Below are 21,840 nucleotides of genomic sequence, written 5' to 3'. Positions count from 1 at the left end.
GCAATAGAGGGTGGTATCTAGAGAGAAGAACTGTAGCATTCTGGTCTTCCTGCAGTAGGGGGTGGTATCTAGAGAGAACTGTAGCATTATGGTCTTACTGCAGTAGAGGGTGGTATCTAGAGAGAAGAACTGTAGCATTCTGGTCTTCCTGCAGTAGAGGGTGGTATCTAGAGAGAAGAACTGTACCATTCTGGTCTTACTGCAGTAGAGGGTGGTATCTAGAGAGAAGAACTGTAGCATTCTGGTCTTACTGCAGTAGAGGGTGGTATCTAGAGAGAACTGTAGCATTATGGTCTTACTGCAGTAGAGGGTGGTATCTAGAGAGAAGAACTGTAACATTCTGGTCTTACTGCAGTAGAGGGTGGTATCTAGAGAGAAGAACTGTAGCATTCTGGTCTTACTGCAGTAGAGGGTGGTATCTAGAGAGAAGAACTGTAGCATTCTTGTCTTACTGCAGTAGAGGGTGGTATCTAGAGAGAAGAACTGTAGCATTCTTGCCTTACTGCAGTAGAGGGTGGTATCTAGAGAGAACTGTAACATTCTGGTCGTACTGCAGTAGAGGGTGGTATCTAGAGAGAAGAACTATACCATTCTGGTCTTACTGCAGTAGAGGGTGGTATCTAGAGAGAAGAACTGTACCATTCTGGTCTTACTGCAGTAGAGGGTGGTATCTAGAGAGAAGAACTGTAGCATTCTGGTCTTACTGCAGTAGAGGGTGGTATCTAGAGAGAAGAACTGTAACATTCTGGTCTTACTGCAGTAGAGGGTGGTATCTAGAGGGAATAACTGTACCATTCTGGTCTTACTGCAGTAGAGGGTGGTATCTAGAGAGAAGAACTGTAACATTCTTGTCTTACTGCAGTAGAGGGTGGTATCTAGAGAGAAGAACTGTAGCATTCTTGTCTTACTGCAGTAGAGGGTGGCATCTAGAGAGAAGAACTGTAGCATTCTGGTCTTACTGCAGTAGAGGGTGGTATCTAGAGAGAAGAACTGTAACATTCTTGTCTTACTGCAGTAGAGGGTGGTATCTAGAGAGAACTGTAGCATTCTGGTCTTACTGCAGTAGAGGGTGGTATCTAGAGAGAAGAACTGTAACATTCTTGTCTTACTGCAGTAGAGGGTGGTATCTAGAGAGAACTGTAACATTCTTGTCTTACTGCAGTAGAGGGTGGTATCTAGAGAGAAGAACTGTAGCATTCTGGTCTTCCTGCAGTAGAGGGTGGTATCTAGAGAGAAGAACTGTAGCATTATGGTCTTACTGCAGTAGAGGGTGGTATCTAGAGAGAACTGTAGCATTATGGTCTTACTGCAGTAGAGGGTGGTATCTAGAGAGAAGAACTGTAACATTCTGGTCTTACTGCAGTAGAGGGTGGTATCTAGAGAGAAGAACTGTAGCATTCTGGTCTTACTGCAGTAGAGGGTGGTATCTAGAGAGAAGAACTGTAGCATTCTTGTCTTACTGCAGTAGAGGGTGGTATCTAGAGAGAAGAACTGTAGCATTCTTGCCTTACTGCAGTAGAGGGTGGTATCTAGAGAGAACTGTAACATTCTGGTCTTACTGCAGTAGAGGGTGGTATCTAGAGAGAAGAACTGTAACATTCTGGTCTTACTGCAGTAGAGGGTGGTATCTAGAGAGAAGAACTGTAGCATTCTGGTCTTACTGCAGTAGAGGGTGGTATCTAGAGAGAAGAACTGTAGCATTCTTGTCTTACTGCAGTAGAGGGTGGTATCTAGAGAGAAGAACTGTAGCATTCTTGCCTTACTGCAGTAGATGGTGGTATCTAGAGAGAACTGTAACATTCTGGTCTTACTGCAGTAGAGGGTGGTATCTAGAGAGAAGAACTATACCATTCTGGTCTTACTGCAGTAGAGGGTGGTATCTAGAGAGAAGAACTGTACCATTCTGGTCTTACTGCAGTAGAGGGTGGTATCTAGAGAGAAGAACTGTAGCATTCTGGTCTTACTGCAGTAGAGGGTGGTATCTAGAGAGAAGAACTGTAACATTCTGGTCTTACTGCAGTAGAGGGTGGTATCTAGTGGGAATAACTGTACCATTCTGGTCTTACTGCAGTAGAGGGTGGTATCTAGAGAGAAGAACTGTAGCATTCTTGTCTTACTGCAGTAGAGGGTGGTATCTAGAGAGAAGAACTGTAGCATTCTGGTCTTCCTGCAGTAGAGGGTGGTATCTAGAGAGAAGAACTGTAACATTCTTGTCTTACTGCAGTAGAGGGTGGTATCTAGAGAGAACTGTAGCATTCTGGTCTTACTGCAGTAGAGGGTGGTATCTAGAGAGAAGAACTGTAACATTCTTGTCTTACTGCAGTAGAGGGTGGTATCTAGAGAGAACTGTAACATTATTGTCTTACTGCAGTAGAGGGTGGTATCTAGAGAGAAGAACTGTAGCATTCTGGTCTTACTGCAGTAGAGGGTGGTATCTAGAGAGAAGAACTGTAGCATTCTGGTCTTACTGCAGTAGAGGGTGGTATCTAGAGAGAACTGTAGCATTCTGGTCTTACTGCAGTAGAGGGTGGTATCTAGAGAGAAGAACTGTAGCATTCTGGTCTTACTGCAGTAGAGGGTGGTATCTAGAGAGAACTGTAGCATTCTGGTCTTACTGCAGTAGAGGGTGGTATCTAGAGAGAAGAACTGTAGCATTCTGGTCTTACTGCAGTAGAGGGTGGTATCTAGAGAGAAGAACTGGAGCATTCTGGTCTTACTGCAGTAGAGGGTGGTATCTAGAGAGAACTGTAGCATTCTGGTCTTCCTGCAGTAGAGAGTGGTATCTAGAGAGAAGAACTGTAGCATTCTGGTCTTACTGCAGTAGAGGGTGGTATCTAGAGAGAATAACTGTACCATTCTGGTCTTACTGCAGTAGAGGGTGGTATCTAGAGAGAACTGTAGCATTATGGTCTTACTGCAGTAGAGGGTGGTATCTAGAGAGAAGAACTGTAGCATTCTGGTCTTACTGCAGTAGAGGGTGGTATCTAGAGAGAATAACTGTACCATTCTGGTCTTACTGCAGTAGAGGGTGGTATCTAGAGAGAACTGTAGCATTATGGTCTTACTGCAGTAGAGGGTGGTATCTAGAGAGAAGAAATGTGTGCAACCAAATTCCACATACAGGTCAGAAACAGAACTTTACAACAATGACAAAGCTGTTCAATAGTCTACATTCAGAAGACCATAAAAACCAACAATACCAACAATACCAACAATAATCTTTGTTGTATGATAGCCATTTACAAATTTTTCCAAGACTATAATATAGTACCATAATATCTACCAGCAATATTACAGGTATAAATGACTGCATTACAATTATTCAGATTCTGCTATCAAATCACCATTCAAATGCCTTTAAATCTATTCTCTTTGACAAGCACTGTGTATTTTGCAGTGGTAGAAAAGGTACCCAATTATCATACTTGAGTAAAAGTAAAGATATCTTAACAGAAAATGACTCAAGTAAAACGTTTTTAATTTTTTTTGTGTTAATTTACAGATATCCAGAGACACACTCCAACACTCAGACATCATTTACAAATGAAGCATGTGTGTTTAGTGAGTTGCCAGACCAGAGGCAGTAGGTATGATCAGGGATGCTCTTTTGATAAGAATTAGACCATTTTCATGTCCTGTTAAACGAGTATTTTTGGGTGTCAGATAAAATGTTATGGGAGTAAAAAGTACATTATTTTCTTCAGGAATGTTGTGAAGTAAAAGTACAAATAGTCAAAAAATATAAATAGTAAAGTACACAAAAAACTACTTAAGCAGTACATTAAAGTATTTTTTACTTAAGTACTCTACACCACTTGTATTTTGAACCTACACACATCATTGGATGAATTCAATACACATTAGAAGCTGAGCATATTCCGTGAAAGCCTGGCTGGCAGGGTAGCCTAGTGGTTAGAGAGTTGGACGACAAGCAAGATCAACTCCTTGAGCTGACAAGGTATAAATCTGTTGTTCTTCTACAGAACAAGGCAGTTTAACCCACTGTTCCTAGACCATCATTGAAAATAAGAATTTGTTCTTAACTTACTTGCCTAGTTAAAGTGAAAAGAGAAATTTGAATCATTCTGTAAAGTGCTACAGTATATCAAGAGCTATTTTCTTTTTTCCAGGACGACTGGAAGCAACTACCTTTTTTTGTTCTTCCAACTCAAATCGAATTAGACAACCGTAATATCCAATTATATTACACACCTGCATACAAAGACAGGGGAAAACATCACACGATTAAGCAAAATGGCTGTGTGAATGAATGAAAAGCATACCTGTCAACCCACTCACGCCTCACTTGGCTCTAATTAGTCGATGTATTGATCTAATTAAGTAAATCTGCCTCTGCTGAAGGCATCCAGGACTGACTGAGAAGATTGCCAGAGGCATAAAGTTGGTGAGATGGGGATTAGGAAGACTTCATGGTTTATATTATAGCTAGTCACGCTCCAATCAGAGATATTGAATTATTAGATTACCCTGAAGCAGCCGACCGTAATGTAATATTGTGTATGAAATGTAATATGTTCATTACAATACCCAATATGATCATTTATGGTTCAATAAGCAGTGATTTAGGTTAATGATTTATACTGTAATAGGGTCAGGTAGGTGGTGGAGTGACACACTTATGGGTTAAAATGAGGGGTTGGCTCATCGAAACAGGAACAAAAAGGGGTCACTGATTTTAGCCGTCCTGAAGGAAACCCGTTGTTCATTCCTAATGGCACCCTCTGGGCCCTGGTCCAAAGCAGTGCGCTTAAAACCGGGCTATCTGCATTGTGTCCCACCCAGCACCCACCAACCCCTCTTTTACGCTACTGCTACTCTCTGTTTATCATATATGCATAATCCCTTTAACCATATCTACATGTACATACTACCTCAATCAGCCTGACTAACCGGTGTCTGTATGTAGCCTCAATACTTTTATAGCCTCTCTACTGTATATAACCTGTCTTTTTACTGTTGTTTTATTTCTTTACTTACCTGTTGTTCACCTAATACCTTTTTAAAACTATTGGTTAGAGCCTGTAAGTAAGCATTTCACTGTAAGGTCTACTACACCTGTTGTATTCAGCGCACGTGACAAATAAACTTTGATTTGATTATAGGGGAATAGGATGTCATTTTGGATGCAAGCCTAGTGTCCATATAGCTATATCTACCTGAAGCAAACCTAATCCAGTGTCCATAGAGCTATCCAGTGTCCATAGTGCTATATCTGCCTGAAGCAAACCTAATCCAGTGTCCATAGAGCTATATCTGCCTGAAGCAAACCTAATCCAGTGTCCATAGAGCTATCCAGTGTCCATAGAGCTATATCTGCCTGAAGCAAACCTAATCCAGTGTCCATAGAGCTATATCTGCCTGAAGCAAACCTAATACAGTGTCCATAGAGCTATATCTGCCTGAAGCAAACCTAATCCTTTGTCCATAGAGTGGTCAATACATTGAACAAGTGGAGAGAGGGTTTAAAATCCAAAACTTTACAATTTATGAGATATCATTCCTGGCACCTGTTCTGACTGCAGGGGCAGGGTTGTCCAGTCCTGGGACCTGCTCTGACTGCAGGGATTGGGATGTCCAGTCCTGGGACCTGTTCTGACTGCAGGGGCAGGGTTGTCCAGTCCTGAGACCTGTTCTGACTGCAGGGGCTGGGATGTCCAGTCCTGGGACCTGTTCTGACTGCAGGGGCAGGGTTGTCCAGTCCTGAGACCTGTTCTGACTGCAGGGGCTGGGATGTCCAGTCCTGGGACCTGTTCTGACTGCAGGGGCAGGGTTGTCCCGTCCTGGGACCTGTTCTGACTGCAGGGGCTGTGATGTCCAGTCCACTCCGCCATGCAACAGAGGGTGTCTAAGACTCTGTGATTAGCACACTGGCCAGCTAATTTTAGCAGGGTTTGGAATTGGACTAATCAGGAATTAAGAGCCGGCATCCAGTCTAAATCCCCTTCTTTACACATTCACAGGGGATACTTTCAGGATGGAAAAAAGGCAATTGTCTGTGGCCTTCCGATTATCCCCTAGAAAAGCCTCTAATCTGGCTGAAAGTACTTAAGGAGTCAAACAGCAAAATAAACTAGATTAATTATCATCCATCCATTGGTCTGGTCTGTTTTTATACTCGACCACAGTAGATGGATGAGGGAGGAGGAGGAGGAAGTTGTGAGGAGGAAGATGAGGAAGATGTGTTGAAAGTTGTGAGGAGGAGGAGGAGAAGGAGGAGGAGGAAGATGATGAAAAGGTGGTGGAAGTTGTGAGGAAGAGGAGGAGAGGAGGAGGAGGAAAATGTCAGAAGGAAGAGGAGGAATATGTAATGAGGAGGAGGAGGAAGAGGATGGGAAGGAGGAAGGTGAGGTGGAAGAGGAGGAAGAGGAGGTGGAAGTTGTAAGGAGGAGGAGGAGAAGGAGAGATGGGGGAGGTTGTCAGGAGGAGGAGGAGGAGGAGGAGGAGAGATGGGGGAGGTTGTCAGGAGGAAGTGGAGGAGGAGGAGAAGGAAGATGTCAGTAGGAGGATGGAGGAGGAGGAAGAGGTTATCAGGAAAAGGAGGTGGAGCAGGGGGAAGAGGAGGAGAGATGGGGGAGATTGTCACAAGGAAGTGGAGGAGGAGGAGAAATGGGGAGGTTGTCATGAGGAAGTGGAGGAGGAGGGGAGATGGGGGATGAGAGAGGTTGTCAGGTGGAGGGAGGAGGATGAGAGATTGGGGGAGGTTGTCAGGTGGAGGAGGAGGAGGAGGAGGAGGATGAGGAGGAGGAGGAGAGATGGGGGAGGTTGTCAGGTGGAGGAGGAGGAGAGATGGGGGAGGTTGTCAGGTGGAGGAGGAGGAGAGATGGGGGAGGTTGTCAGGCGGAGGGAGGAGGAGGAGAGATGAGGGAGGTTGTCAGGTGGAGGAGGAGGTGGAGGAGGAGGAGTAGAGATGAGGGAGGTTGTCAGGTGGAGGAGGAGGAGGAGGAGGTGGTGGTTTTGCCAGCTGGCCTGGCCCCTCCTAACCACCATCTGCTTTAACAAATGTTAAGGTTGGACTAAATACCCCTGAGTCCTCTGTCCTAACCAGATTATCCGATATTCTAAAACGGGGACTTGCCTCTTATCGTCTCCCAATCTCTTTTACAAAAGTAAATCAAGACTTGCTGTAGGGGATTACCAGGATTAGGGGCGACCACAGACAAGGTTCTCAGCTCTGTGTCTTAAAGTCGCTGCCCTTCAGCCTGTCTCCCTTCTGCTTACTAGAATCTAAAGACATGCAAAGCCTTTCATTCAGTGCATCCAGCTGGCCCATTGTTTCCTCTGTCCTTGAGTGTCACTCTACTGCAAAGTATCTTGCAGGAAGGCTGGTTAAGGATGGAACTGCCATTTTTTTTATTCAGATGGTGAAATCAAAGGTAACATTTATAATAATGAGTTAATGAGTCTTATCTGCAGCACTCTATATAACGTGTCTATATTAGGTCAGCCTCGGTTCCAACACATTAGAGTCATCTCTAAAAGCCTTGTCCACACATGGTGGAGGGACCCCAAGCATTTTTAGCAAAGACACTACATTGCAGTTCGGATATACACTGAGTGGACAAACCATTAGGAACACCTTCCTAATATTAGCCCTTAGAACAATCTCAATTCATCGGGGCATGGACTCAAAAGGTGTGAAAAACATTCCACGGGGATGCTGGCACACAGTTCTGTAAATTTGGCTGGATTTCCTTTGGTTGGTGGACCATTCTTGATACACACAGGAAAACCAGCAGGTACTACTACCATACCCCATTCAAAGGCACTTAAATATTGTGTCTTGCCCATTCACACTCTGAATGGCACACGTACACAATCCATGTCTCAATTGTCTCAAGGCTTAAAAATCCGTCTTTAACCTGTCTCCTCTCCTCCACTCTACACTGATTTGAAGTGGATTTAACTCGTGACATCAATAAGGGATCATAGCTTTCACCTGTATTCACCTGGTCAGTCTATGCCGTGGAAAGAGCAGGTGTTCCTAATGTTTTGTGCACTCAGTGTATATGAAACGTGAGTATGTGGTGTCGAGCACCCAACCAGCATGGAATATTAAACAATGCCTCAGAGGAGAGGATTTCCTGGTTAGAGACTCAACCCACAGTCTGCGTGATAGATTGCTGACAGATTTCCCAGTGTACACCACTTCAAAGAGGATAAAATGAGGCATGAATTTCAATACAAACAACCCTGAGCTGCTCTTGCTCTGCCTCTCTACACCGGCGTTCACAGATGGCGGCTGATTTCAGACGTAGTAGCCTACAGTACCAGACAGACACAAGACAACAACAACAACACATTGTCCAGAGCACGCACACACACACACACACACACACACACACACACACACACACACTCACACCCACACCCACACCCACCCACCCACCCACACACACACACACACACACACACACCCACACACACACACACACCCACACACACACACACACACACACACACACACACACACACCCACACACACACACACACACACACACACACACACACACCCACACACACACACACACACACACACACACACACACACACACACACACACACACACACACACAAAAAGCTCTCTAAATAAGGTGTTTTATTCCTCTTTCGATTTTACTATTATCATGTGTGTCTAATACAGTTCCCTGTCAAAGATTATGTTCATCCTCATGCTTAATGCATTTAACATGGTTCCCAGTTTTCAAAGAAAAATCTTGTAATTCTTGTTTATCCGTATGACAACCTGAAATGACAAAACATGGAGGAAAAAGCAATCGAGGACAAATCAGACTAAACCTTTACAGCACCTCGGATGAGGTTACAGTGCACTGCGTTCTAGGCTTGCAGTTATCAAGTCATTCCCGAAATGACACAAGATACAAATGTATCACGATGTAGTTGTCGTCGAGATAGATAACCCCATCTCATTATTATATGAGTCCAGGATAGTGTATATTTAAGCAACAAGGCACGGAGTGGGGTGTGGTATATGGCCAATATACCACGGCTAAGGGCTGTTCTTACTCACGACGTGTCGCAGAGTGCCTGGACACAGCCCTTAGCCATGGTATATTGGCCATATATCACAAACCCAGAGGGGCCTTACTGCTATTACAAACTGGTTACCGACGTAACTAGAACTATAAAAACAAATGTTTTGTCATACCCGTGGTATGTGTTAGCCAATCAGCATTCAGGGCTGGAACCACCCAGTTTATAATTCTTCTTTAGATAATGGTTAAACATGGAACAAACCGTGCTGCTCAGATTCCTAGCCGTGGTAACACCTCATTTCCTCAACAGAATTGTTTTTAATGAAAACAACAATCTCGACTGTAGAGCCACTCCACATCTTAGAGTGGGAGAGAGAGGAAACACACTCCTCTCTGTCTTCGCCACTGATTTGATTGTTGTACACACACAAAGGTAAGAAGGCTGCAGCAATGGGGATGATTGAATTATTCAGTTTGGCAGAGATTTGGCAGCAATTGTGTGGAGTGCCTTGAGGAGGGAGAAACACAGACAGAAAGGAAGGGGGGAGATTGCGAGTAGAAGGAGAGAGAGAAAGAGAGCAAGAGAGAGACAGAGCAGAGAGACAGCGAGAGAGAAAGAAAGAGGGAGAGACAGAGGGAGAGAGAGAGAGAGAGAGCGAGAGAGAAAGAGAAACAGTGAGAGAGAAAGAAAGAGGGAGAGAGAGAGGGAGAGAGAGAGAGAGTGAGAGAGAAAGAAAGAGGGAGGGAGAAAGGCAGAGAGAGAGGCAGCGAGAGAGAAAGAAAGAGGGAGAGAGAGACAGTGAAAGAAAGAAAGACAGAGGGAGAGAGAGCTTCCTCTAGTTTTCTGCTCCATTAGACAGCCCCATGCGTAGCCCAGTACCGACCATCAGCAGTGATGCAACAACAGCATTCTCCAGATCACAGTTACCACTCTGCTAATTTCCTCTCCTCTCCTGACACATAGAACAATGAAAGCTTTATGAGTAGAATTAAAAAACTGAAAAAGATTTACATTTGAAGCCGGAAGTTTACATACACTTAGGTTGGAGTCATTAAAACTCGTTTTTCAACCTCTCCACAAATTTCTTGGTAACAAACTATAGTTTTGGCAAGTTGGTTAGGACATCTACTTTGTGCATGACACAAGTAATTTTTCCAACAATTGTTTACAGACAGATTATTTCACTTATAAGTCACTGTATCACAATTCCAGTGGGTCAGAAGTTTACATACAATAAGTTGACTGTGCCTTTAAACAGCTTGGAACATTCCAGAAGATGATGTCATGGCTTTAGAAGCTTCTGATAGGCTAATTGACATCATTTGAGTCAATTGGAGGCGTACCTGTGGATGTATTTCAAGGCCTACCTTCAAACTCAGTGCCTCTTTGCTTGACATCATGGGAAAATCAAAAGAAAAGAAATGAAAAGAAAGATGCTGGAGCAAACAGGTACAAAAGTATCTATATCCACAGTAGATCTATATCGACATAACCTGAAAGGCCACTCAGCAAGGACGAAGCCACTGCTCCAGAACAGCCATAAAAAATTATGTGGATATATTGAAGCAACATCTCAGGACATCAGTCAGGGAGTTAAAGTTTGGTCGCAAATGGGTCTTTCAAATGGACAATGACCCCAAGAATACTTCCAAAATGGCTTAAGGACAACAAAGTCAAGGTATTGGAGTGGCCATCACAAACTCCTGACCTCAATCCTATAGAAAATTTGTGGGCAGAACTGAAAAAGTGTGTGCGAGCAAGGAGGCCTACAAACCTGACTCATTTACACCAGCTCTGTCAGGAGGAATGGGACAAAATTCATCCAACTTATTGTGGGAAGCTTGTGGAAGACTACCCGAAATGTTTGATCCAAGTTAAACAATTCTAATTGAGTGTATGTCAATTTCTGACCCACTGGGAATATGATGAAAGAAATAAAAGCTGAAATAAATCACTCTACTATTATTCTGATATTTCACATTCTTAAAATACAGTAACTGACCTAAAACAGGGGATTTTAACTAGGATTAAATGTCAGAAAGAACTGAGTTTAAATGTATTTGGCTAAGGTGTATGTAAACTTGAGACTTCAACTGCACATCCACTACATCCAACTGACTCCGTGTTGATGAAAAGCCGAGAAAAAAATGAGAAATCCAAGATAATTATTTACAATTGTAATTGAGTTGAAAACCCTTTAAAATTTAGGAAAACTTGAAACTGAGCCCTGGCTGGTCAGCAAACTATCCCTAGGCAAATGGAACATGACAGACAACATGATCTTATGGAAGCTTGTAAATCAATGCTAATGTGTGAAGAAATATTGGTCTTCTGTATTGATAGCCGCATCTCACTAATGTGGTACTGATTTATGCAGGAATATGGCAGTATAGCGTTACACATATAAGAGGGGGCGATTGACCAAGCTGGTCTGATTGAAGATTTTAGCGTTTTTGAAGGTTGTTTGGACTAATCATGTCATTTTTCACTGGCCCCTCGATTATGACAAACACAACATTATATGATCAATTAGAGTGTATTTTTTGGCAGATCTATTCTCTGTTTGATTAAGCAATAGGAGTAATATCAGATTGTACAAGAGAACATACACTCTCTGTATCACATTTTTATTCACAATTAACATTGTGGAAACATATAGAGTATTTGTTCAAGTCCAAGAAGAGCTAGCTATATCCTTGTAGAATTACCGTGTGTGTGTGTGTGTGTGTGTGTGTGTGTGTGTGTGTGTGTGTGTGTGTGTGTGGACAAGTCAGTGCATTATGTGTAATCCAACTTACAATATATGTCCAGCTTCCTGGGCTGTTAGATGGAATCTTACACGAGGCCAGGTGCTCAGGAATCATGAATCAATACGTCAGTGACAGGCTGTAATACAACCAGTAGACAACCTTAAAGTCATTTTTACAAGATGATTAAAAAAAATCACTGAGAATGTTCTCAAAAGGGCATCTGACTGGAATCACAAACAACTTCTTAGAAAAGACTCTAGAATCCGAATTTGTATATTTATTTTTCATCAACTGGATGAAAGTCTGCAATCAAAACGGTCTGTGAAAGCTCTTCCCTTTCTGTTGCTTTACGTAAAGTGACGCACAAAATTAATAGAGAATCCAGCCATAAAACTTCATCTTTCATATGTCTTTCGTAAAAGACATTCATTAAAAAAAAGAATCTAACTCATACGGGTTTCCTCACATTTTTTTTTTTTACTTCCTGTATTTAATTTAGAGCATACTGCTAATGATAATGAGGATGTCTGACTGTTGACGTTGCATTTCCTGTTGACGTTGCATTTCCTGTTGACGTTGCATTTCCTGTTGACGTTGCATTTCCTGTTGTTGTTGCATTTCCTGTTGTTATATTTAGATCTATTCTTTCCTTTTCCATTACTTTTCCCTATTACCCAACCTAATTCAAGTCTGCAAACTTTCATATCAAAGTCTAAAAGGGGAAATGGTTACTGTTTAATGTTTTACTTTATTTTTTTCTCTCAATACCTTAAAGTATAACTGACAGCATTGTTTTCCTTGTTTTCACAAAAGTCCTGTTTGCATATTTTCCATCATAACTTCTGATTAAAACTGTTCCCGAATGAGAGATGGATATCTAAACTGTTTAATCATTTCTTCCCGCTAGTCGAGTTATGTTGTTGCAAGAATAATTGGACATACAATTATTATTGTGTGTCCAACTAACCATTCCAGCAACACAGAAGTTGTGAAGGGCATTGGCCGACGTTGACCTAGACAGTACAATGTAGAATAACAAAACAGAAAATGTACTAATCATCGTATAGATGATCTCAAGGTTATTTTTATTCTTAATGGGATTCTGTTATAAGTAGAGGAAATTAAGGAAAGAAGGACAGACAGCATATTATAATGAAGGACAGACAGTATAATATAATGAAGGACAGACAGTATATTATAATGAAGGACAGACAGTATATTATAATGAAGGACAGACAGTATAATATAATGAAGGACAGACAGTATATTATAATGAAGGACAGACAGTATAATATAATGAAGGACAGACAGTATAATATAATGAATGAAGGACAGGCAGTATAATATAATGAATGACAGACAGTATATTATAATGAAGGACAGACAGTATATTATAATGAATGAAGGACAGACAGTATAATATAATGAATGAAGGACAGACAGTATAATATAATGAAGGACAGACAGTATAATATAATAAATGAAGGACAGGCAGTATAATATAATGAAGGACAGACAGTATAATATAATGAATGAAGGACAGGCAGTATAATATAATGAAGGACAGACAGTATAATATAATGAATGAAGGACAGGCAGTATAATATAATGAAGGAAGGACAGACAGTATAATATAATGAAGGAAGGACAGACAGTATATTATAATGAAGGAAAGAAGGACAGACAGACAGACAGTATAATATAATGAATGAAGGACAGACAGTATAATATAATGAAGGACAGACAGTATAATATAACGAATGAAGGACAGACAGTATAATATAATGAAGGAAAGAAGTATAATATAATGCAATGAGAAGGTCCAATGCCCTGATTAATAAGAAGAGTCATGGGAAATGTGAGAAGGTCCAACGCCCTGATTAATAAGAAAAGTCATGGGAAATGTGAGAAGGTCCAATGCCCTGATTCATAAGAAGAGTCATGGGAAATGTGAGAAGGTCCAATGCCCTGATTAATAAGAAGAGTCATGGGAAATATGAGAAGGTCCAATGCCCTGATTAATAAGAAGAGTCATGGGAAATGTGCAACACAATGCAAAAAGACTTTAATAAATTCCAGAAGCTCACACATACATAAACAAAACATTTATATACAGTTTTTCTTCACATAATTGGCAAATCAAAGTTAATTACAAAGAGTAATGTAAGGAGCATATTGTATTTCACATTGAATAAAAGTGAGGTTGGTATTTCATCGTCAACTGTCTCCCGTACAACAGAAGCTGTCTTGTCTCATGTATTCATGATCGGGTACATCTAATGATGATTGCAGTGCTAAGATGCTCTGTATAGTTCACACTGTGTTTCTACTCAGTAGTGTTACATTTGATACCATAATTACATCTGATACCTTCTCCAAGAAACGATTTGAATCATTAGGAAGGTATCGTATATGTGCCACACATACTGTACATACAGCCTCGTCTACCAAAGCAGTCTCTATCATAAGACAACCGTTAAACATCATGACTATTAACAACAGTGCTAACCCACCAAGCTGTTTATTAGTGTAGTATTGAAGATAGTAATTAAGATCAGGACATGACTCCAAGTGTTTACACAATGCAGTAGAGGCATATATTTGTGTGGATACCAAACCAGAAACCAAAAAGATTCTTCTCTCTTCCTAAAGTCACCTTATTGCTGCTAATAAATCGAAGCCTGCTGAACGCTGAACGATCTACCCGTGTAGGTGTTCAATGTTTATCCCTCCTAATTTCAATGGAATAACTAATGTGTCAATATAAATTAGTGCACAAGAAAAAAAAGAAAAAAGTTTGCATTATTATTTTTTGCTTCTGACCAACCAAGTGGTATCAACGAACTGCCTGAGTTTTACCATTTGGAATATTCATTTTAAATTTGTAACACTATATCTCACAGGTTAGATCGGCTGTGACTTGTGCAGCTGTCTTGCTGACTCCGATACACTAATGTTAAACCATGGTGCTCTACTGTGAAGCGGTCTGTCTGACTCTAACTGACGGGGCGACAGGTAGCCTAGTGGTTAGTGCGTTGGACTAGTAACCGATAGGCTTGGACGATCGAATCCCCGAGCTGACAATCTGTCGTTCTGCCCCTGAACAAGGCAGTTAACCCACTGTTCCTAGGCTGTCATTGGAAATAAGAATTTGTTCTTAACTGACTTTCCTATTTAAATAAAGATACCAAAAAAACAAGGTGCTCTACTGATAAGCTGTCTATCTGACTCTAGTACAGCAAGGTTATACCATGGTGCTCTACTGATAAGCTGTCTAACTGACTCTAGTACAGGTTAAACCATGGTGCTCTGCTATGAAGCTGTCTATCTGACTCTAGTACAGGTTAAACCATGGTGCTCTGCTATGAAGCTGTCTATCTGACTCTAGTACAGGTTAAACCATGGTGCTCTGCTATGAAGCTGTCTATCTGACTCTAGTACAGGTTAAACCATGGTGCTCTGCTATGAAGCTGTCTATCTGACTCTAGTACAGGTTAAACCATGGTGCTCTGCTATGAAGCTGTCTAACTGACTCTAGTACAGGTTAAACCCTGGTGCTCTACTGATAAGCTGTCTAACTGACTCTAGTACAGGTTAAACCATGGTGCTCTGCTATGAAGCTGTCTAACTGACTCTAGTACAGGTTAAACCATGGTGCTCTACTGATAAGCTGTCTATCTGACTCTAGTACAGGTTAAGCCATGGTGCTCTACTATGAAGCTGTCTATCTGACTCTAGTACAGGTTAAACCATGGTGCTCTGCTATGAAGCTGTCTAACTGACTCTAGTACAGGTTAAACCATGGTGCTCTGCTATGAAGCTGTCTATCTGACTCTAGTACAGGTTAAACCATGGTGCTCTGCTATGAAGCTGTCTAACTGACTCTAGTACAGGTTAAACCATGGTGCTCTGCTATGAAGCTGTCTAACTGACTCTAGTACAGTAAGGTTAAAACATGGTGCTCTGCTATGAAGCTGTCTAACTGACTCTAGTACAGTAAGGTTATACCATGGTGCTCTACTGATAAGCTGTCTAACTGACTCTAGTACAGTAAGGTTAAACCATGGTGCTCTACTGATAAGCTGTCTAACTGACTCTAGTACAGGTTAAACCATGGTGCTCTGCTATGAAGCTGTCTAACTGACTCTAGTACAGCAAGGTTATACCATGGTGCTCTGCTATGAAGCTGTCTAACTGACTCTAGTACAGTAAGGTTATACCATGGTGCTCTGCTATGAAGCTGTCTATCTGACTCTAGTACAGGTTAAACCATGGTGCTCTACTGATAAGCTGTCTAACTGACTCTAGTAGAGGTTAAACCATGGTGCTCTGCTATGAAGCTGTCTAACTGACTCTAGTACAGGTTAAACCATGGTGCTCTGCTATGAAGCTGTCTAACTGACTCTAGTACAGCAAGGTTATACCATGGTGCTCTGCTGATAAGCTGTCTAACTGACTCTAGTACAGGTTAAACCATGGTGCTCTGCTATGAAGCTGTCTAACTGACTCTAGTACAGTAAGGTTAAAACATGGTGCTCTGCTATGAAGCTGTCTAACTGACTCTAGTACAGGTTAAAACATGGTGCTCTGCTATGAAGCTGTCTAACTGACTCTAGTACAGTAAGGTTATACCATGGTGCTCTACTGATAAGCTGTCTAACTGACTCTAGTACAGGTTATACCATGGTGCTCTGCTATGAAGCTGTCTATCTGACTCTAGTACAGGTTAAACCATGGTGCTCTGCTATGAAGCTGTCTATCTGACTCTAGTACAGGTTAAACCATGGTGCTCTGCTATGAAGCTGTCTATCTGACTCTAGTACAGGTTAAACCATGGTGCTCTACTGATAAGCTGTCTATCTGACTCTAGTACAGGTTAAACCATGGTGCTCTGCTATGAAGCTGTCTATCTGACTCTAGTACAGGTTAAACCATGGTGCTCTACTGATAAGCTGTCTATCTGACTCTAGTACAGGTTAAACCATGGTGCTCTGCTATGAAGCTGTCTACCTGACTCTAGTACAGGTTAAACCATGGTGCTCTGCTATGAAGCTGTCTATCTGACTCTAGTACAGGTTAAACCATGGTGCTCTGCTATGAAGCTGTCTATCTGACTCTAGTACAGGTTAAACCATGGTGCTCTGCTATGAAGCTGTCTAACTGACTAACTGACTCTAGTACAGGTTAAACCATGGTGCTCTACTGATAAGCTCTCTATCTGACTCTAGTACTTCAAGGTTATACCATGGTGCTCTGCTATGAAGCTGTCTAACTGACTCTAGTACAGGTTAAACCATGGTGCTCTGCTATGAAGCTGTCTAACTGACTCTAGTATACTAAGGTTAAACCATGGTGCTCTGCTATGAAGCTGTCTAACTGACTCTAGTACAGGTTAAACCATGGTGCTCTACTGATAAGCTGTCTATCTGACTCTAGTACAGTAAGGTTAAACCATGGTGCTCTGCTATGAAGCTGTCTAACTGACTCTAGTACAGGTTAAACCATGGTGCTCTGCTATGAACCAAGCCTTTCAGTCCCTTGTGATTGTGGCTCAAAGTAGTAAACTCTATTATGAGGTACAATTCCCTACTGTCCCACGGTGACAATCAGTAGACAATGTGGTGTTCCAGTCCAGTGGGCCATGCACTAGCCACACTCTTCAGTACTAACAGTTAGCTGTGGTGTTCCAGTCCAGTGGGCCATGCACTAGCCACACTTTTCAGTACTAACAGTTAGCTGTGGTGTTCCAGTCCAGTGGGCAATATATATTAACACTAGCCACGCTCTTCACTGCTAACACTAACTGTGGCACTGTAAGTGTATGGGATGATACGAGGTGATCATTGACATAAAAGTACAGAACAGTCACATAGTAGGCCCATGAGCAGTAGGCCAATTTGCTGTAGGCCTATTAGCAGTAGGCCAATTTGCATTAAGGACCATTTGCATTAGTCCAAGATTGCAGCATCATACATTACAAGTCACTATATCCATGAGCCCCCCCCCAAAAAATAGCGAATTCAATGGATTCAAAAGCAAGTTAAATAAAATAGCCTCTTGGCACACTCTTAGAAAAAAGGTGTTATCTAGTACACTAAAGGGTACTTCAGCTGTCCCCACAGGAGAACCCTTTGAAGAACCCTTTTTGGTTCCAGGTAAAAACCCTTCTGAGTTTCATGTAGGACCCTTTCCACAGAGGGTTTTACATGGAATCCAGAAGAGTTCTAACTGGAACCCCCAAAAAAAAGGGTTCTACCTGGAACCAAGAAAGGTTCTCCTATGGGAACAACCTTAGAAACCCCTACGGAACCCTTATTTCTAAGAGTGTAGGTCAAACTTTACTCAAACAGAATCAATACATATAAACCAAGTCAACTCTGTGATAAATATACATACAAATAAGCATACTGTACAGAATAACTGTCCATTGTATTTACAGGGCGGTGGGTCATACCATGTGTCATCATCTAGGAGATAGATACGAGATAAGTGATGCTATAGGGTTTCTGTGAAGTATTTCAAACCTCCTACAGGATTAACAAGTAGAGCTTTGTCAAGTTTCAGGCAGGCAACAACGTGTCTTCATTTCGGTGAAAATTATTCAAGTAAATACTTCTTTTTTCTTTTTTTTCGCCCACAAAAAAACAAAAATTAACATATTCCTTTTGATGGTTGGTGTTTTGAGGCTGTAGAGACTGTATAGTATGAGATTCACCTCTTCGTCTGTGCCTTCCTCCCTCTCTCTCTCTCTCCCTCTCTCTTTCTCTCTCTAGGTACTGGCAGCTAGAGATTGATTTTTATCCTGTGGCAGCGACTTGTACCTGAGCCACAGAGTGTGTCATAGAGTGGTGGTTTCAGTGCCGTCTCCTGTAATATAGAGAGACAGACAGATATAGGGAGATTGAAGTTACAATATAATCCAGCTCTTAGAAATCTAATCTGTAGTAGCTGTTAAACTCTATTACACTCGGAACAGTGAATACAAATCTCTAGATCATTTGTATTCAATTTAAAAAATACAAAAAAGCATTCTTCAAGACACACCTGACAATCAGGTATAATTTCCTCGCCAGATGAAGTCCTTGAAGAATACTACATGAGAGCATAAGCTTTGTGCATTTTACTGTGATTATCAGAGCATGCAATTCTCTTCAACTGATTTAGCTCCAAATGTGAAATGACATCCACCACCCTACTGCAACACTTCGTTTTAACCCTGAACACAGCATTTTGTCTCGTACATTAAACCTTACTCTGGCACCCTACAGTAAGGTCCTCTTGATAGGTACACGTCTGAAATTCATTTGGCCCCAAAACTACAAAAAAATACACATCTGCCGATATCTGGATGATCACGTTGAATCTGATCTTGCGCTGCTGCTTACGTTAGGCATATTGATTATAGAAGCACTGACTTTTGCGCGAAAGAAAAACTGTTGCATGTGAAATCATGTGATTTTTCTATACGTGAAATCATGTGATTTTTCTATACGTGAAATCATGTGATATTTCTATACGTGAAATCATGTGATTTTTCTATACGTGAAATCATGTGATTTTCTGTAAAGGTAACTATAACATTTAGCTAGAGTGATTGTTTTAGGAATATATTGTATATGTACCACAACAACATAATCACGTCCGCAATCCTTTCAAATGTTCATGTTCTGAGATCATAAGTTAAATGGTAATGTCTGTGTACAGTATGTTAAGTATGAGTATGTTAATAGGACCTGCTAGCTAGGAAAATACACAGATCACAGGAGGTTGGGTCTGACATCAACAACTGACCTGGTATGCACTATGGCACTATGGCCCTGTGGAATATAGGACAAACAAAAGAGCATATTGGCCTTTTTGCTGTTGCATATTCATACCCGTGTCTATGATCACTCAGCTAGCCAGGGAGGTTGCTCACTTGATCTGCCACAACTAAAGCACAGATGGAGACAGAGGTTTCCCTCACGTCACCAGGAGGGGGATTGACCTCTAAAACTACCGGCTGGGAACAGGGAGATAGACAGAGATAAAAGAAAAGAAAGGCAGATATGAGGGAGGGAATAAAAGAGAGAAGGGAAGCTAGGGAGAGAGGAAAAGAGGCTATGGTGCACTGAGCAGCATTGGATCCTACCAAACAAAGCTCTTAGGATATTAAGATACCATATGGTGCCATAAATATGTCGTCTCTGAAGTCTTTTTTGACAAGCTTCCCTCTTTAACACCTACATCCATCTGACCTTCATCTGCAAATCTCCTGTGTCTCCTATTAGGATTCAATGATCGTTTTCTGTCATGTCCTTTATCCTCTAGCAGCTTTAGGGAACAGGTCAATGGAAGAGGCACGCAAAAGGAACTAAATCACTGTCTTTCACTTTCATGAACAAATAAAAACATCACAATCTGCTTTATCCTGTATTTTGGACTTTTTGTATTACAGGTTTATGCTCAGGGAGATTGAGTGGTGTCAACTTGCCATATGCTGCTTTTGTTAAGGCCAGGCTGACTTGAACGGATCACAATTGTGAATTCCACACTCGACAAAAAAAAAATGTTTACGAGATGAAGAAAAACATGAATGTTAATATTCTGGGGAGCATTAAGAGAATGTATCTGAACTGTATCAATGTTAAAAAAGGAATCTATTGGAGCGAGAGTTTACAGACAAGTCAAAAACTAGGAAGTTGTAGCCAGTATTGTCAGTCATTGGCTGTCAGAGGTCCAATAATATTAAAGACCTAGTAACTGCCAATGATATTTAGGTATACCTGATATAATATTAACAATCCTAAAGGACATTGACTTCTTTCCTCTTTTATCTATTATCCTCTCCCGAAACCTAATTACAGAGATTTTAATCATATTGTATGATGAGTGATTAACCCTTTTATTCATTTAATTAACCTTTTGAGCTCTAGATTCTCACCAGACCCCTGCATTACTTCACGTGTAGGCTTTGAATAAGCACACTTAGCTGTCACATCTAATGCCAACAGGGAGGCCCTACTTTTCAAAACGCTCCAGGTGACAGGAGATTACAACGGAGATAATAGATATACCATCGTCCTGACATCTCTAAGGTGGTGCTGGTCTTTCAGTTTGAACAACGCTGTCCCACTTTAGACCAAAAGCATGTGTTTGTCAGAATCTGACCAAATATTATGACCAATAATTACGCCATCATAAGAAACAGAAAGTGATTAAACTCGCAATGCCTGACTAATAATTACCCCATAAGAAACAAATAATGATTGGATTCAACTCGCAAAGCCTTTTTTCAGATTAGCAAGCCCTGAAATACACAAGATAGAATATACTGATGGAACGGTTGATACGGCACATTACGAGGACGGAGGAGAACGTTGACTTAGTCATCAATCCATTCAAATTCAGATTAGCTTAAAGAAGAAATATTTCTCGCTGACGAACAACATCAGTGACATGGAATATTTGAAATACACCATTAATGTCACCCCCCCCCCACACCCCCCACCCCCCAAACACAAAAGAATACATCAGAATTGTAAAACATTGGTTAAATATTTGTGCATATTTAAGGGGATATTTCAAGGCAGGGCATAACCAGTATGTGTGCAAAGCCATTCTGACAACTTGACAGGGAGCATTACAAACCCAAGTGAATTATATGTTCCTTAGTACGCTGTACTGGCTATGCAAGTAGGCTTACGTATAATGTCCCATGGCAGTGTTGCTTTTAAATGGGTTTTAAATTGTAAAAAAGTGGGTGGGGAAAATGAATATCTGCTCTGTGTGGGTGTCTCTTCAAATGTCTACGTACTTAAAGCAACAGTGGATAGTGGTCCTGTGGGGTAGAGCATGGTGCTTGTAATGGCAAGGTTGTGAGCATGGTGCTTGTCATGTCAAGGTTGTGAGCATGGTGCTTGTAATGCCAAGGTTGTGAGCATGGTGCTTGTCATGTCAAGGTTGTGAGCATGGTGCTTGTCATGTCAAGGTTGTGAGCATGGTGCTTGTAATGTCAAGGTTGTGAGCATGGTGCTTGTCATGTCAAGGTTGTGAGCATGGTGCTTGTCATGTCATGGTTGTGAGCATGGTGCTT

General features: G+C 41.4%; 1 protein-coding gene across 2 annotated transcripts in view; it reads right to left on the bottom strand.

Annotated features, from left to right (window-relative positions):
• LOC109865042 (protocadherin-11 X-linked) overlaps positions 1–21,840 on the bottom strand; it is a 301,820-nt gene that overhangs the window by 242,555 nt on the left and 37,425 nt on the right. Inside the window, exon 4 of one of the 2 annotated variants that reach the window (XM_031798644.1) lies at positions 13,804–18,632. The exons of the other annotated variant lie outside the window; for it this stretch is intronic. Within the exon in view, the coding sequence (XP_031654504.1) occupies positions 18,549–18,632 (84 nt within the window). The 3' untranslated portion in view covers positions 13,804–18,548. Of the gene's footprint in view, positions 1–13,803; positions 18,633–21,840 lie in introns of those variants that run through there. 2 annotated transcript variants of the gene reach the window in all.

Source organism: Oncorhynchus kisutch, linkage group LG19 (assembly GCF_002021735.2).
Source record: "Oncorhynchus kisutch isolate 150728-3 linkage group LG19, Okis_V2, whole genome shotgun sequence".
Taxonomy (NCBI): domain Eukaryota; kingdom Metazoa; phylum Chordata; class Actinopteri; order Salmoniformes; family Salmonidae; genus Oncorhynchus; species Oncorhynchus kisutch.
This window is presented reverse-complemented; position numbering and strand designations above follow the sequence as displayed.